We start from the raw sequence: 17,342 nt of genomic DNA, 5'->3' as shown, positions 1-17,342 counted from the left end.
AAAGCAGGAAAAAAAAAAAATACTCAGTCCACCAGTTGAGACAAGCTTTTGCTGAGATTAAAGACCCCTGTTCCCAATAGTTTAATCCCCTTCCTATCCTCAATTTCAAAGTCAGGCCAGGGTTCGTCACAGTAGCCTATTTATGAAGTGCACCATCAAAATCTAGCTGCACAGCTGTAAAAATAACTATAGTATAAGCTGCTTCCAGGTGCCAGAACTAAAACCCCTGTGAATTGTTTGCTTGGCATCCAGGCTCCTCCTGCCATGGCCGTGTCAGGAGCCTCTATCTTCCCCAAAAGCCTGTAGAGCATAAAATAGTGTATTGACAAATTCTATTTAGATTTAATTGTATTATAAACACACAGACTTATATAGGTGTAAAAACATAGGATCAGATAATTTAACTTTTTTAATACATGAATTTTAATACATCAATTACACTTACCGTCTAATATTCAGCATTTACTTTGGGGCATAGATCCTACAGCAAAATAGGAGAAGGCCCCAAATTACTATAAATTATCTACCAAGTGATAATTTCCTCAAAGATAGTTGGAGATGTTGACACCTCTCAAAGATGACAATATATGGCTTACAAACTTAGGTATATTTGCAAAAGAAAATAGTTTCTACTAATAGATCTGCTAAATTGATGTTTAGTCCATAATTCTATAGCGCTTCACTGGTCAAATACCTACTAGCTGAAAGTAAATGAAATCTTGCTTCCATAAATAAGCTGAAAGTTTGCCTATCTCTTTATTTTCCCTTGTGGGCTTTGGGCGAGAGTATTCTGAATACAGATCTTTAATTCTTGGGCTAACATGTATAAAATATAGTTTATTTAAGATACCAATGTGTTTGTCATTTGATTGTACAAATTGACTAGGAAGTAAGCAAATTGCTGCTAAGTCGCTTCAGTCGTGTCCGACTCTGTGCAACCCCATAGATGGTAGCCCACCAGGCTCCCCCATCCCTGGGATTCTCCAGGCAAGAACACTGGAGTGGGTTGCCATTTCCTTCTCCAATGCATGAAAGTGAGAAGTGAAAGTGAAGTCACTCAGTCGTGTCCGACTCTTAGCAACCCCATGGACTGCAGCCCACCAGGCTCCTCCATCCATGGGATTTTCCAGGCAAGAGTACTGGAGTGCGGTGCCATTGCCTTCTCCGAATTGCATCTATGCAAATATCGAGTCTCACCCATTACATATGAGTATGTAATTCAGAACTTTGAAATTCAGATTTGCCAAAAATGTAAAGCATTGCTTATCAAAGCCTAAATCCCATTGTGAAGCCAAGCCTCAGTTTTGGTCAGTGTCCGCTGGCAATTCATTTTCACGCTGGCAGATGTGTGTGTGCGCGTGTGTTGTTAGAAACGGTTTTTTGTGCTCTTGCATCTCATTGCCACAGCGACCAGCGTTCTTTGGTGCCTCACTCACCACACACAGGACATGCACAGGGAATGGTGCTGTCCTTTGAAATCCCTTTATTGGAAACACCAGAGACAAACAGGAGAAACAGCACTTCCACAGGAAGCATGCATCTGGCCCCCATTCATCTCACTCTGTCGCTTCCAGGGGTGTGCACCAACACTCAGTCATTCACAGCTGGAGAGGAGGAGAAAGAGGTGTGGAGAGAGAGGAAAATGAGTGAAAATGAAACCTGTGCTTTCGTTTCATTCTCTCCGAGGGCTGTCTTCTACTAATATTTTTTCTAGCTGCAGGGAGATTTACATTTAACACAGATTTAAGCAGTCTATCCTGGGATTACTTTCTGTGTGAATTTCTTATACTAGCAGTAAGCTACAGTTGCTGGTTTAAAACATTTCTGGGAAGAAAATGAATCAGGTTAGGAGTATCAAATTTTATCTTCTGGATTCCCTTGTGCCCTGGCCATTGAGTGGTAGGAACCAGTCAAAAGATGTGTTAGTTTAGTTGCTGGACAGAGAGGTGTGGCAACACAGAGACCTGGGTTTCCTTCTTCCACGGTTGCGATTTATGTCCCCCTGGAAGTTGCACTGTTAGCTAATAGCACGCTTTTTTCACTCTCCTGCTCGGCTCATCATTCCATCCTCCCAACCCTACTACTGCTGTTGGTATATCACCATGACCTCCTGCCAACCTACCAGCCTTCGATCCTTCAGTTCCGACAGGTCTCACACCCTGAGCCATGCCTCGTACCTGAGGGACAGTGCCATGATCGACGACGCAGTTGTGATCCCCAGTCACCAGGTATGTGACTTTTTGCCTTTGCGTTTCTGTTTTCTGGAGGTCTTTTTAACGTTATCTGATGTTGGCTAGGTCTGGAAGAAGATTTTTTAACCTAAAAAAAAAAAAAACAAAAAACTGTCTTAATTCAGTCAATAAGCCTAGCATAAGAGATTTACAAGTTTTTCAAAAGCATAAAGAAAGTTTGCTGCATTTCTCAATGAGCAGAGTTTTTCTAAAATAATATACTACTTGTGTCTTAAGCTATACTGGATTCTTCTGTGAAGATTATATATAAAACTCAATTTCTTCGTGAAATCTCTGTTAAAGGAAAATGTAAGGTTGGATGCATTTTAAAGTATAAGATAAAAGGTACAGGTTAAAATATATCTCTCAATATTTAAAATTGTTTTCTATGAGAAAAGGTGTAGAATTTGTTATGAACTTAATTTTAGATATGGTTTTATCAGTTTGACTATATATAAGGAAGTAAATGAAACCAATGATTTTCATAGACAACTACTCAAGTGTAACCCTACATCAGTAATGTAATTTAAATTGGAATGCATTATAAAGATATATTTTTAAATGCCTTAGTCTCATATCATATTTTTAAATGAATGTTTTTCCATGTAATACCACTTTCCTGTGATTCCAATTATTGAAGTTCATTATATTTTAATTTAATTGAAAGAAGTCTTTCGTATTAAATCCAGTGTTCTTTGTGTTTAGGTGACAACTCTAGCCAAGGAGGCAGAAAGGAATTCTTATCGTCTAAGCTGGGGCACTGAGAACTTGGACAACGTGGCTCTTTCTTCCAGCCCTATTCATTCAGGGTGAGTAAATCAATATTGTGTATCCAGATCAAGAGGTAAAAAGAGATGAGTGAAAATAACAGCTTTGTCCAGTAGCTTTAGCTGATGGCTAGCTTACAGGGGAAGTGACCTTTTTTAAAAAGGTCATGCTTTATCTGCTTTATCCGCCATGGAGTCTCTCCACACAAACAGACCAGCAAAAAGGGTTGAATTCCGCATAGAAGAACTGACCATTGTTTTAAAATAACGCATAGAACTGCGTCAAATAGCTTGTTAACTAACCAGAGTATACCTGTGGCCTCCTTATTGTTCATATTTTTGTCTTTAAGATACCTTGAAAAGAGGGGCAAGATCATTTGCTTTTGAAAGTTCTGCTTACTAAGATTGACTAGTTTAATAAATGCCTTTCCTTGCGTATTAATGCATCTAAAATAATGTTTACAGGAGTCTGAGTCATACAGATATATAGAGGAGTTCACATGGTGCTTGAAGTAAAAATATATTAAAAAGGGAGATTTGAGTGCAACCAGTTAGGTTCTCAATTATCGTTTTAAAGTCATTCAGGTAATATATATGCCACTACTTAAGAAATTCTGCCTATTTATATTAGCTTATTAAAAAGTAGGACTTTGAGTTAATGATTTTAAATATCCTTAAAGATGTTCTTAAGTTAGAAGAATTCAATTATTTGTAATATAAATTCCTTAAGGGGTTTTAAATTGTAATACTCTTTACAATTGGTCTTTTCCTTACATTTTAATGGTTTCAAGTTGTATAGTAATTCCATAATTATGAATAAACTTTAAAAATGTTTTTCTTTAATTACTTTTTAAACCCTGCTCATATTTTATCTAACTAAATGTAATATTTTGATTTAAATTATTATCCCAAACTCCTTATCCATTATCCACAGAATGATTTTGAGTGATGGATCCTTTATTGTTTTTATTATTCTAAAATATTCTCCTTTCAGGAAAGCATTCTAAGATACTGTAGTTTAAAATTTGGGACTTCTTAATCTGATCTTCTGTTAAAGGCTCTTAAAACTAGTTACATAGATATAAAATTAGTTACATAGATATTGAAAATAATCATAATACTCTTCTATGTTAAATAAGTAAAAGCTAGTTCTTAGTGCAAGTGTTATTCAGGGGAATAAAAACCAATTAAACCTCATTCAAATTTACTTATTTTAAGTATAAAATGAGATAATTAAAATCTGACAGCTATATGTGGTTCAAAAAGCATAACATCACATACTAAATTTTTCAACAACAATAATAAGAAAAAAACCTTGGGCCTAGAGTGTTGATGGATAATAGGTCAGAATTTAGAAACCATAATCTAGTATTTGAAGTCCATGTCCAGCCTACAAAGTGACAAGATTACTTTAAGCAAAATGTGACAGAGAAAATTTGTCTTATTGCAGACCAAGATTTTAAAGATCCTTATTTTTTTTTTACTATGAAACATGGTCACTGACTCTGATCCTCAACTCTGGCTGTACATGGGAATCACTTGGGAGCTTTAAAAATATTGATGCCCAGGCCCCAACTGAAACCAGTTCTATTACAGTCTCTGTTGCTGGGGCCTTGCCATTGGTATTTTCTACAAGCACCAGTTGTCAAATATATTTGTTTTATGTAGGCGATTAGAAAGGAACACCATTGCCTAATAAAGCTTCGACTATAAGTTTGACTTAGGTAATTAACATATGACTAGTTACCTCAAATATCTTTTTATCCTTTCCATTTACTTCAGTATTCTCTCTTCACACACTGTTGAATTCTGCAGCGCACCAAAGTTTGTGCCAGGCACTAAGGAAAACAGATGAGTAAGCCTTAGCCAGTACCTTTAAGAAGCTTGCTGAGGGTTGTTATTTGAATTTGGAAGACAGTCTACGAAAGAGCAATAACATGGGGGGAAGGCGCCAAGATGGCGGAGGAGTAGGACGGGGAAAACACTTTCTCCCCCACAAATTTATCAAAAGAGCATTTAAACGTCGAGTAAATTCCACAAAACAACTTCTGAATGCCGGCAGAGGACATCAGGCACCCAGAAAAGCAACCCAACTCCTCAAAAGGAGGTAGGAAAAAATATTAAAGACAATAAAAGAGACAAAAGAGGGAGGGACGGAGTTCCGTCCCGGGAAGGGAGTCTTAAAAAGAGAGAAGTTTCCAAACACCAGGAAACCTTCTCACTGCCGAATCCGTGCCGAGCTTTGGAAGCACAGAGGACAACATAACAGGGAGAAAAAATAAATAAACAATTAAAACTCGCAGATTGCGAGCCCTACGGTAACTCCTCCAGCGGAGAAGCAGCGCAGACGCCTGCATCCGCCATTAGCAAGCGGGGGCTGGGCAGGGAGGCGCGGCGCGGGCTGCATCGCTGAGAGTAAGAATCTGGCCTGAATACCCTGAGCACTATCTGAGCGAAATAATTTGGGCTAGCAAACCAGACTGTGGGATATCTACCATGCGAAAAGCCAGCCCTAACCTAAGACACCGCCAGCCCGCGCACGGAACAAAGGACTAAACAGAGGTAGCCGGCTGCAAACCTTCCCCCTCCGGTGACAGGCAGTTAGAGCCGGAAGGGGGCAATCGCAGCCCCAGAGAGACATTATCTATAAAACTGGCTTCTTTGCTAACTAAAACTTATTGGGGGTCTGGACGGTCAACATCTGCCTGAGAAGGTGCGCCGGTTTTACACCCAGATAACCAAGTGGCGGGGAGGCGATAAGTCGCAGCATTGGCGCTCACCAAACACCTCATCACCTGAGCTGCTCGGACCTGGGAAGAGCACAAAACGCAGCCCCAACTGAGTCTGCGCCTCTGAGGACTACCTGAGTGCCTGAACCTGAGCGGCTTGGACCTGGGAGGTGCATGCAACCCAGGCCCAGCCTCGGATTGTTCCCGGCGGAACAACCTAGAGCCTGAGCAGTGTGGGCAGGGAGGCTACACGCGCTGTGAGCGGGGGCAGACCCAGTGTGGCTGAGGCACTGCGAGCGCACGCCAGTGTCATTTGTTTGCAGCATCCCTCCCTCCCTCCCCATAGCGCGACTGAACAAAGAGAAGAAATACAGCTCCATCCACCAGAACACCGACACAAGCTTCCCTAACCAGGTAACCTTGACAAGCCACCTCTACATACCCACACACAGCGGGGAAACGCCACAATAAAGAGAACTCCACAAACTGCCAGAATACAGAAAGGACTCCCAAACTCAGCAATTTAAACAAGATGAAGAGACAGAGGAATACCCAGCAGATAAAGGAACAGGATAAATGCCCACCAAACCAAACAAAAGAGGAAGAGATAGGGAATCTACCTGATAAAGAATTCCAAATAATGATAGTGAAATTGATCCAAAATCTTGAAATTAAAATGGAATCACAGATAAATAGCCTGGAGACAAGGATTGAGAAGATGCAAGAAAGGTTTAATAAGGACCTAGAAGAAATAAAAAAGAGTCAATATATAATGAATAAGGCAATAAATGAAATTAAAAACACTCTGGAGCCAACAAATAGTAGAATAACAGAGGCAGAAGATAGGATTAATGAATTAGAAGATAGAATGGTAGAAATAAATGAATCAGAGAGGATAAAAGAAAAACGAATTAAAAGAAATGAGGACAATCTCAGAGACCTCCAGGACAATATTAAACGCTACAACATTCGAATCATAGGGGTTCCAGAAGAAGAAGACAAAAAGAAAGACCATGAGAAAATACTTGAGGAGATAATAGTTGAAAACTTCCCTAAAATGGGGAAGGAAATAATCACCCAAGTCCAAGAAACCCAGAGAGTCCCAAACAGGATAAACCCAAGGAGAAACACCCCAAGACACATATTAATCAAATTAACAAAGATCAAACACAAAGAACAAATATTAAAAGCAGCAAGGGAAAAACAACAAATAACACACAAGGGAATTCCCATAAGGATAACAGCTGATCTTTCAATAGAAACTCTTCAAGCCAGGAGGGAATGGCAAGACATACTTAAAATGATGAAAGAAAATAACCTACAGCCCAGATTATTGTACCCAGCAAGGATCTCATTCAAGTATGAAGGAGAAATCAAAAGCTTTTCAGACAAGAAAAAGCTGAGAGAATTCAACACCACCAAACCAGCTCTCCAACAAATACTAAAGGATATTCTCTAGACAGGAAACACAAAAACAGTGTATAAACTCGAACCCAAAACAATAAAGTAAATGGCAACGGGATCATACTTATCAGTAATTACCTTAAACGTAAATGGGTTGAATGCCCCAACCAAAAGACAAAGACTGGCTGAATGGATACAAAAACAAGACCCCTACATATGTTGTCTACAAGAGACCCACCTCAAAACAGGGGACACATACAGACTGAAAGTGAAGGGCTGGAAAAAGATTTTCCATGCAAATTGGGACCAAAAGAAAGCAGGAGTCACAATACTCGTATCAGATAAAATAGACTTTAAAACAAAGGCTGTGAAAAGAGACAAAGAAGGTCACTACATAATGATCAAAGGATCAATCCAAGAAGAAGATATAACAATTATAAATACATATCCACCCAACATGGGAGCACCGCAGTATGTAAGACAAATCCTAACAAGTATGAAAGGAGAAATTAACAATAACACAATAATAGTGGGAGACTTTAATACCCCACTCACACTTATGGATAGATCAACTAAACAGAAAATTAACAAGGAAAAAAAAAAAAAACATGTATCTATAAAGCTCACTAAAGCAAAGCACAGTAAAATGAGGTATGGCAATAAAAGGCGTTAAATTTATCAAAAAAAAAAATAAAGTGCTGAAAAATTAAAGCTGTCAAAAAAAAAAATCCAATAGCAGCAAATATCTAGACAATTTATATAGAAAAAATGATTTTTAAAAGAAAACATTAACAAAGGAACAAAACCAAGTCAATGTCTAGTAATAAGTCTAATTAAAAATGCATTAGATTTGTATAGAAATATGTATAAAACCTTACTGTGGAATATAAATAAGGATCTGTAGATTCAGTGTGCTCATATACTGGAAAACCTGTTCTTACAAAGGTGAAAATCTCAAAAATTAATTGGCAAATTCAGTGTGTTTGAAATAAAATTCCCCACCATGTTTGAGGAGCTTAAAGATGAGCTTTAAAATGTTGTGTAAAAATAAACAGTCATGAAGGTACAAGAAAATTAGGAAGAATGTGAAGAATAAAAGAGGACATGTCTTTCTATATTTAAGCATTCCTTTTAGTATTAATGCAGCAAGAGAAGCATATGTCAATGGAACAGAATTAATAACCTAGAAAGAGAAATTCTCAAAAGAAGCTCTTGGAATATGACAAAGGGAGCATTAAAAATCAATGGATAGCTATTTACAGTAGCCAGGAAGTGGAAGCAACCTAGATATCCATAGACAGATGAATGAATAAAAATGTTGTGGTACATATACACAATGGAATATTACTCAGTCATAAAAAAAAAAAAAAAAAAGAAAGAAAGAGCAATAACATGATGGTTAAGAGTGTGCTTTGGAATCATACCAAACAGAATTCAGATCCTGGCCCTGACATTCAATATGTGACACTGGGCAAGTTGTGTAAAGTGCTTTCGTTTATTTATCTATAAGATGAATGTTATGTTATAGGCTCCGTAGGGGGGACTTAAGGATTAGGTGCTTCTTAAGTAGTTAGCATTTTGCCTAGAAAGAATAAGTACTCAATAGATTTTAGCCATTAATATTTATACAATCCACACACACATCTTTAGCAAATTTCCAGTTAGTGAAACAAAAGTATTCCGGATTCTCTAAATGGGAATAACCAATGTGGTATAATTCATAATGGCAGTGTTTGACTTATTTTTTATCAGGTAATCTATCGTAAAGTTGTGTTTCTACCATAGTATTTGAATGAACACTGCAAAAGATGACTCCAGTGGAATGGATACTTACACTAAAAATTCAGTATTTCTGAACGTGATGGTATTTGAAAGCTACTGTGATATTAATATACATAGTATTCATAATGTATCATATAAAAATGACTTCTTATAATTTTATTCATTATATATCAGGTTCCTGAGTAATAGTTTTTATGTAATTTACAAGGAGCTGAGTTTATCTTAAAATAATTAGGTGAATTCTAAGTCACTTCAAAGCCTGCCCAAATTGTAAGAAAAAAAATAATTTTTGATAGAGGAGATAATAAAGTTAGCTTTTATATGCATATGTCACTAATTTTGTGGATAATGATCTATTAGATTAGATGAGATTTTAGATTAATGGAAGACACAACTTCTACCAATAAGCACCATTATTTTCTTTTATTTCTACTGTTTCCAATGACTAGTGTTCATCACAATAGGAGAATAGGTCACGGTGATTAAAAAATCTGTTCTGACCAATACATACAGCCAGTATCTAGCAAAAGAAAGGCTGACTGTAATATTTTTGTTGTTGTTCTTAAAGAAGTTGCCTTACTGATTCACAGTGTGATTATTATTTCCAGTATCCTAACCGTGATCACATCCAGTGCAAGCTTTGACAAGAGCTTAAATTTTACATTTCTTCCCCATTTCATAAGTGCATAATGAATCAACAGATGTAAGCCACAAATTCCTATCAATAGCTAGTTTTGTGACTCATTTTAAGTATTATTTCAAAAGTCTTTAATGTTATAGTTTTTTAATGTCAGCCAAGTGCCAACAAATAAATGTCAGTTCATGACGTCGTATATAAGACATAGTAACTAGAAGTCAATAGGAAAGTAATCTTTTATAGGACTTCTTTTTCATGAAAACATGTTGAAGATGGTTTTGCTGTGAACCTAAAACTACTCTAAAAAATATAGTCTATTTTAAAAAAAATGTAAAGATGTTAGCCCAAATAGTGGAAGTTGATATTTGAAATTCATAGAAATTAAAGATGTTTTTCATTTGACGACATCAATATTTATCTAAGTACCTGTGGCAGTTAATTTAGTTGTTCATGTATTTCAAACACTTTTTTTTTTAATGGTGCATGAAGGTAAATTCTTTGGGGTGAAGAAAATTGTTTCATAAGTAGTGAAACAACTGTTTCGTCAAGTTAGGTTTCTGGTCCAGAGTATACACTTATCTGTAAATCATCAGGTGCCGAAAACCCAAGTGGACTCTCTGAAAAGGTACGGAGCGTTTTGAGGAAGAGCAGCCTCAAGTAGAAGAGGAATGAACGACAGGACTTAGAGCGAGGTCAAACAGTGTGACCAGTGAGGAAGACAGGGAATGGAAGTCTTGGAAAAGCACCAAGACTTCGTTCACATAGTTTTTGTTACCTATAGTAGGTAATTAGTGTTACCTACTCTGCCTTATAGTTTATGCTGCTGTTTGTCATTGGAGCCAATTTTTAAATTGCGCCTTTTCTGTTTGCATTTCTTATGTAGCAGCCCAAAGGGCATTACCACTATTTTGAAAATACTAAAAGTGTGAGTGAAAAGCTATGGAGGCAAAACTATGTCTATCAAATGAAAGACTTTTTATCTTTCATTAAACTGCCCCTTGATGTTGTGTAGCTTCTTGGATATTTAGACTTTGAGTACCCACATACGCCAGTGTTGAATAAGGCCACAAATCCCTCTCCATTGGTTTTATATCCCAGTTCCCTAACCTGGGAGTTACTCCATAGCCCCCATATCTGGGTCTTCTCTCAGCCTTTTCAGAGAGCTGTATCTCATTTGTATTTCCATCCTTTTTTTTTTTTTTCAGTGAATACGGTATTGGTATATAAATATTTCATTTGAAAGTCACTTCTGATTTCCTTCTTTATATTTCACTTGATCCATTCCTTCTCTGTGCTAAAGTATCTATTCTGTTGCAGCCGCACCTCTCCATGTCTTGATCGTGACAACAGCAGGTGAACTTCCGCATAATTCCTTCTCTGAACATGTTGCCTCCCCTCTTCCCCTTTCTCCACGTCCTTCTCCCTGTACCTTGCCTCGGGATGCTTTAGTGTGACCATACCTAGCCAGAGAGAGCAAGAGAGGGAGCACATGAGGGAGAATGATTTATTGCCTCCACGTCATGACCATTACTGAACTCCCCATTATGGTACAGGGAAAGCGGGTATTTGTTATTTTGTTGGAAATAAGTGGGGGTATGCTAAAATGAATGTAGACCTCATGGCCGTCTTCATCATAAGTCTCCGTGTCTCTGCTTCATTTGAGAGAAAAAGGGCTACATAGAGCTGAAAGATGTTATTCCCAGCAATTATGCAAATTGGTTAAGCTATTTTCAAGTTATAGTAAAGGTTATGATTTTAAGTGTCACTTAGCAGTTTTTTAAAGCTATAGTCTAGGGGAACCAAAGGCTGAAAGTTTATTAATAGTGCACTTGCTTGCTAGTAGTGCTTTAAGTGCAACTTTTGATATTTTGGAAATTGTACTATAGAATGATTCCAGTGTTCTAAAAATATCTATGATTCTATGTTATTTTGATTCTATGTTATTTTGATAAAGTTATTTTTAAAAGTTCTTATCAGACTACTGGTTATAGTATTTTTATTATATAGTCATCCATCAAGATCAGGATACTGAAGATTGTCTACAATCAGGCAATTTTCAATTTTTACACATTTATATCCATTTTTTTACTTTTTCTGCAATACCCACTAAATATTTTGTGTCTATACATGAACATAGTGATAAATACATTTTTGGTGATGTTAACAGGTTTGAGGCATTTTATTTCAAAGCTGTTTTTCATCAGTTTTTCAGTTGATGGAATTTGGAAGATTGGGAAGAAATTAAGAAAATTATAGAGGACAGGGAGCTCACGGTATGGTTTTGTCACAGTTACCCAGAAATCAGATTTAATTTAAGGCCCTCTTGCTATGTATGTGTAGATCACTGAAGCACCCTGATGACAGATTTTTTTTCCTATTTTCACTCAGTAACTAACTCTGAATGCTGCAATCTCCCCCCCATCCTTACCCCCATGATCCTGGATGAATTAAACGTAAACCTAAGGATTCATAACTTTTGGGGTGGAGGATATAGTCCTCAAAAGACCAGAATCACTGTTTTCTGCTGCCTCCTCTGAAGCATGTATCTGTCTAGCTAATCAACTACAAATTCCTAGGCAAGTCATCTGCATAATAATGGTGGATTGCTTTTGCTTTTATTCCTTTTAAATTGTGATAACACTATATCTCACAATTTAGAAAACTTCAATAAGGATTTCTACTTTGCATGACTGCTGAATTTCCTTTGAAGAGTAAGATAAACAATTAAAACCAAGTATGTTATGTGATGTTTTTTTGTCTGTACAGTCTGAAGTCAATGTTCAGTGGAGTATGTGTATACATTTTCTGCAAAACTACTCCTGATTGTTTTAGCCATACAGCAAAAATAGTATATATTTCGTGGAGGAATAGCAGTTTGTTTTTCAAATAGAAATGCTTCCAGAACTTCTGAAATGGAACATTCCAGTAGGTTGCCTAACCTAGTTAGAATTTTAATACCAGAATGCCACATTAGAGTTTGAGTTTAATCAAAGTCTCTCATTTTGGGGATGAGAAAACTGAAACCTAAAGATGTTAAATGCCTTGCCCGAGGTTAGAGCAGTAATTCAACACAGGGTTAGATCTCGTGATAGATCCAAGCTGGAGCCAGGAAAGAATGTAAAACTTGTTGAATTATCTTGTGCTCTGTAATAATAGTGTTTTTTACCTCTTCTTTAGTATAGTTCATAAACTAATCAAAACTCCGTATTAAACTACTTTAGCAAAGTTCTAGGTTCATTGTAGATATTTAATAAATGTTAGTTACTCTGTTTAATTTTTAATATGCTAATTTTAAGACATTCAAAATATATAAAATTATATGCATTTATTGAATTCTATCTGCTTGACCCACAATGATTTAATTCTTGCTCTACCCTTAAGTGGTGATAGGATTATCCCCCATTGACAAATGAGGCTTCAGTCACAGCTCACAAACAGTGAAACTGAACTTCAATCCATTTATCAATACATTTTACTTTAGTTCTTTTCATCTCCCAATGTTAGGGTTAGGGTTATCTTGTCCCATTTTTAATCTCCTGAAAATATGAGAAAATCAAATTTACTTAATCAAATCTGGTATGTGAACTAATTTCTCTCATGATTCACCCTAACCTTTCACTTTTTCCTGTGATACAAAAAAAAAATAATGATCTCTTACAATCTGCTTTTTGAAATTGTTATACATCACAAAATAACTATCCACTAATCTGTTACCTAAGCTTCGCTGGTGGCTCAGTGGTTAACAACCCGCCTGCCAATACAGGTGATGTGGGTTCGATCCCTGGGTTGGGAAGGTCCCCTGGAGAAGGAAACGGCAACCCACTCCAGTGGGAAATCCCATGGACAGAAAGGAGCGTGGCACACAGAGTTGGACATAACTGAATGACTCACACACACATCCAGGTAGTAACACCTTTGGATATCCTGGTATTTTTGATGACAATATTCAAATGCTAAGCCAATTTTATATTATAAACTATTAGGATTAACTGATTAGCATGTTGACTTTTATCAAAAGACTTCTCATCAGTACCTAGAAAAAAAAGTTGCATAATTATTTCTCTTATTCTCTTTTAGTTGAAGAAAAGACTTTTACATATGATTCTGCATAGTCAGCTTTTTAATTAGTTGTTTACTTTAATGAGGTCTGACTGGTGTTTGGTCCCTGGTTGTCCAGGGACCAAAGAATTAAACAACTTTCTACTTTAGCCTTCTTTTCAATTAGAAATAAATATATACAGCTTCTCACAACTTACCCTTTTCACTCTTCCATCATTCACTGTTAAGCAGCATCTATTTGAGTCTGATTTGCTTAGAGTATTTTCTAACTAAATTTGTAAACATTTTTATTCATTTTGACTATCAATATTTAGCTCTTTCATGACTTCCCATCCTTTTGTTTCTTTCTTGATATCCTTCTGATTTACTTTCTTCTCTGCCTGCCTGCCCCTCTCTTCCTTCATCTCTCTCTCCCTCTCTCGTCTAATAATTCTCTCAGTAGAGCTTGTTGTTTTTTATTAGGCTAGTGCACTTCCTTTAGTTATTTCATAAAGACACAAAAGCTTGTTTTTGTTGGAAGTTTTCTCTGAATTAGACACATTGCCACTTTAATTTTTCAAATTTGCTTGCTGTTCTGGTGCGATACTTAAATATAATTTTCTAGATCTATGATGACACCAAGACATATATAGTTAAATTTATCTACTGCAGCTCCAGTCTTTAAGTCCTTTTACTTCCCAGTCTTTGGTCTTTCTTCATACAGTTTTCACTTCTAACAAAATCATTACTTTGGTGTATCCAAACTCTTGGCTTTTTGCTTACTTTCATTTTCTACTAATCCTCTATCAAGGTAATTGAATATATTCACTCTCTCATTTTCAAGCAGGGAAATGCCTGTAGAGGAATATTTAATATTGAAGGCAGTCCTTCTCAACTAAAGCTATTTTATGAACTGAAATGTCTGAGTGTAGTAATTTGAGTGAGGTCTGACTGGATTGGTTGTCCAGGAATCAAAGAATTAAATAACCTTCTACTTTAGCCTTCTTCTCAATTAGAAACAAATATATACAGCTTCTCACAACTTACCCTTTTCACTCTTCCATTCATTCACTATTAAGCAGTTACTTATTAACTGCCTACTGTGTGCCCCATTCACATAGCACTAGGCACTTGGGACACAGGAAGAAATACGGAGCACAAGGTCACTGCCATTGTGACACTGATATGGACCTGAGTGTGGTCTAGTTCCTTCCTCCTTGACCAGGAGAGTAAGCGATTCCGAGGAAGTGAAATCGTCATGTGACATTTGGGGCTTAGACTGTGAGCATCCTCGGCAGCAATGGAAGACATCTGGGCTATGTCTTTACTTTCTGTATCCTTGCTAAGTTCCTAGCAGCATGGAAATTATGGGGTAAAGGAGAACAAAAGAGAATTTTAAAAGAAAGTCAGTAACATAGAAATCAGAGAAAGTAATCAAACATGTAGGTGCTTAGACATTGTTACAGCCAAGTATATAGCTACTTCAATTCACTCCTTACAGAATGCACCGCTACAAGATATTCTAAATGGAATATATAGGCTGTAAACCATTACTGGAATAAATATAGTGAAAATATAATAGCATGTACCATGAATGGGGAAACACCCTGGATGCTTTCAAAAAATAGATAGTATTGGATATTGATGATATTAATCAGATGTATTATAATAATTCCTTACTTTTTTGAGTCCCTATTCTTCAGCAATGGTGCTAGTAATCAAAAGATGAAAAAGAAATCAAAGAAAGTAGAGAAAGTCAGAAATACAGCATTGAGTTTGAAATAGCACCTGTTGAAACTTCAGTCATTTTTTTCTAGTTTTTATAAACATCAACATAAATATCATGCTGCTGTTGCGGCTAAGTCGCTTCAGTCGTGTCCCACTCTTTGTGACCCTAGAGACGGCAGCCCACCAGGCTCCCCTGTCCCTGGGATATCATAGTCAAATGAAATTAATAAAATGGGAAAGAAACCTTTATAGTCATCTAGACGTTTTACCAGTTCTTTCATTCTTTTTGAGCAATAGTGCATTTTAAAAAGCAAATAGGAAATAATTTAAGAATTCCTGCTTAAACACTAGTAATACGAAAAGCAGCCAACATTTTCTCGCTGTATTTTGATAAAGACCAGAAACATCCACACTTCAGAACTGACCTGCTGCTTATACTCCCCAGTGTGTGCCCCGTACTAAAAGCTGAGAGGATGGGGTTTAAACCGGTAGGTCTAGACTGGCTCCTGCATGGGGAAAGAAGTGTGAGACCTCCTCTCCTGGTCTCATTCTGCGTGACCTGCTTCAGATAGGCACTCTGGGCTCCTTCACAGACGTCTGTATTACTAGCAGCAGGGTTCTGTTCAATAGCATGCTTAATGAGGTCTGTGTTCTGCTATGAAGAGGATGCTAAGGTATTTTTCCTTCACTTATTTAAAAATAACACAAATATATTGTGTTTCTATCCCATAACTTACTTTAATGAAATACCTTTCAAATGTTTTACATGTTTGTCATGGATGTAATATCTGAGTGTGATGAATCTGGTATAGTTCTGTGCTGGTTAAGCTATCAGTAGATCTTACGACACCTGTGTGTTGCTTTCCTCTTTCTGTTTTGGTATAAAATTCTTGCAAATGCAAGGAGAATTGGGAAAGACAGTAGGGTGTGCACATTATTTGTGTGTGTCTTTGTGTATATGTACACGACCATCAGATTGCCTGGTTTAATTTTTCCTCCTTGACAAAGTAAGTGCCTCCCAGACTTTGAGTTTTACACTAACCTAGTGAGACAAACTCACACTAAGCTGCAGAAACATCCTGAAGGAACCAACTTCAGAGTTGAGACAAACCCTTTCTCTTGGTACAGTTAAAAAAGTAAACAAGCCAAATCACCTTGGATCATTACTCCCTTATTCATGAACAATTAGGTTGGCAAAAAAGAAGCAAAAGAAGAGATGCCTTTACATTTCTGAATTACTAGCTGTGATTTTCCATGTTTAATTTATTATAATTTGGGGAAAATCACGATGCCCAGATGTCTTCCATTAGCATGAGCCCAGGATTTCCCCCTCAAAACCCAGAGCAGAGGGGATTGATAATCTTGTTTTCTTTCTCTCCTATCAATTAAAATGGTATAGAAGAGATATTTCTACTTAAGAAGTGAAAAAGCACCTTTGAATCGGTAAATGGGCTCTTTCCAAAGCATTTGATTTAAAAAAAAAAAGCATTTGATTATTTTGGTTTTCCTCTTTTTTAGAATGTAATCAGTTAAAAACCTGCATCCTGGGTATGACAGTGTTGGAGCAGGATGCATGTACATGGGTTTGGTCTTGAGAGAAAGCCTTTGAATTTTTTTTAAGTTGTAGAATTATGCTGAAATGATCTGGACATGATGTAATTTTTAAAAGTCAAGTTGAGTTAACTTAGAAAAGCTACAATTTAGTCTTTCCTCTCTGCTCTATCTTTATATTATTTCAAACTATGGATTTTTCAGGACGCATATAGCAGGAAGCAAATGCCTCTGCATTTATAACAAAAGGAGACTCATATTCTTTATGTAATTTCATTCCACTTTCTAAGTCAATTGGATGTATGTTTAATTTACAAGTTCATGTTTAATATCACCATTGTCAAATTAGGAGCAGAACTGTTCTTTAGTAACAGATCAAAAAATACAAAAATTAAAACAGCAACCAAACTGAAATAAAGGCACTGGTATAAAGTAAAATTACTTTTTAAGGGCATGTTTTTGGCCACTATGCATA

General features: G+C 36.7%; 1 protein-coding gene across 42 annotated transcripts in view; it reads left to right on the top strand.

The window, feature by feature from the left end:
* ANK2 (ankyrin 2) overlaps positions 1-17,342 on the top strand; it is a 365,297-nt gene that overhangs the window by 294,760 nt on the left and 53,195 nt on the right. For 16 of the 42 annotated variants that reach the window (XM_027543772.1, XM_027543789.1, XM_027543787.1 and 13 more), the window contains 2 exons: positions 2,126-2,228; positions 2,937-3,040. In XM_027543772.1, the coding sequence (XP_027399573.1) occupies positions 2,126-2,228; positions 2,937-3,040 (207 nt within the window). Of the gene's footprint in view, positions 1-2,125; positions 2,229-2,936; positions 3,041-10,867; positions 10,904-17,342 lie in introns of all 42 variants that reach the window. The other 26 variants (XM_027543779.1, XM_027543788.1, XM_027543797.1 and 23 more) reach the window with 3 other exon arrangements.

The sequence above is a fragment of the Bos indicus x Bos taurus genome, chromosome 6 (assembly GCF_003369695.1).
Source record: "Bos indicus x Bos taurus breed Angus x Brahman F1 hybrid chromosome 6, Bos_hybrid_MaternalHap_v2.0, whole genome shotgun sequence".
Lineage (NCBI taxonomy): Eukaryota > Metazoa > Chordata > Mammalia > Artiodactyla > Bovidae > Bos > Bos indicus x Bos taurus.
This window is presented reverse-complemented; position numbering and strand designations above follow the sequence as displayed.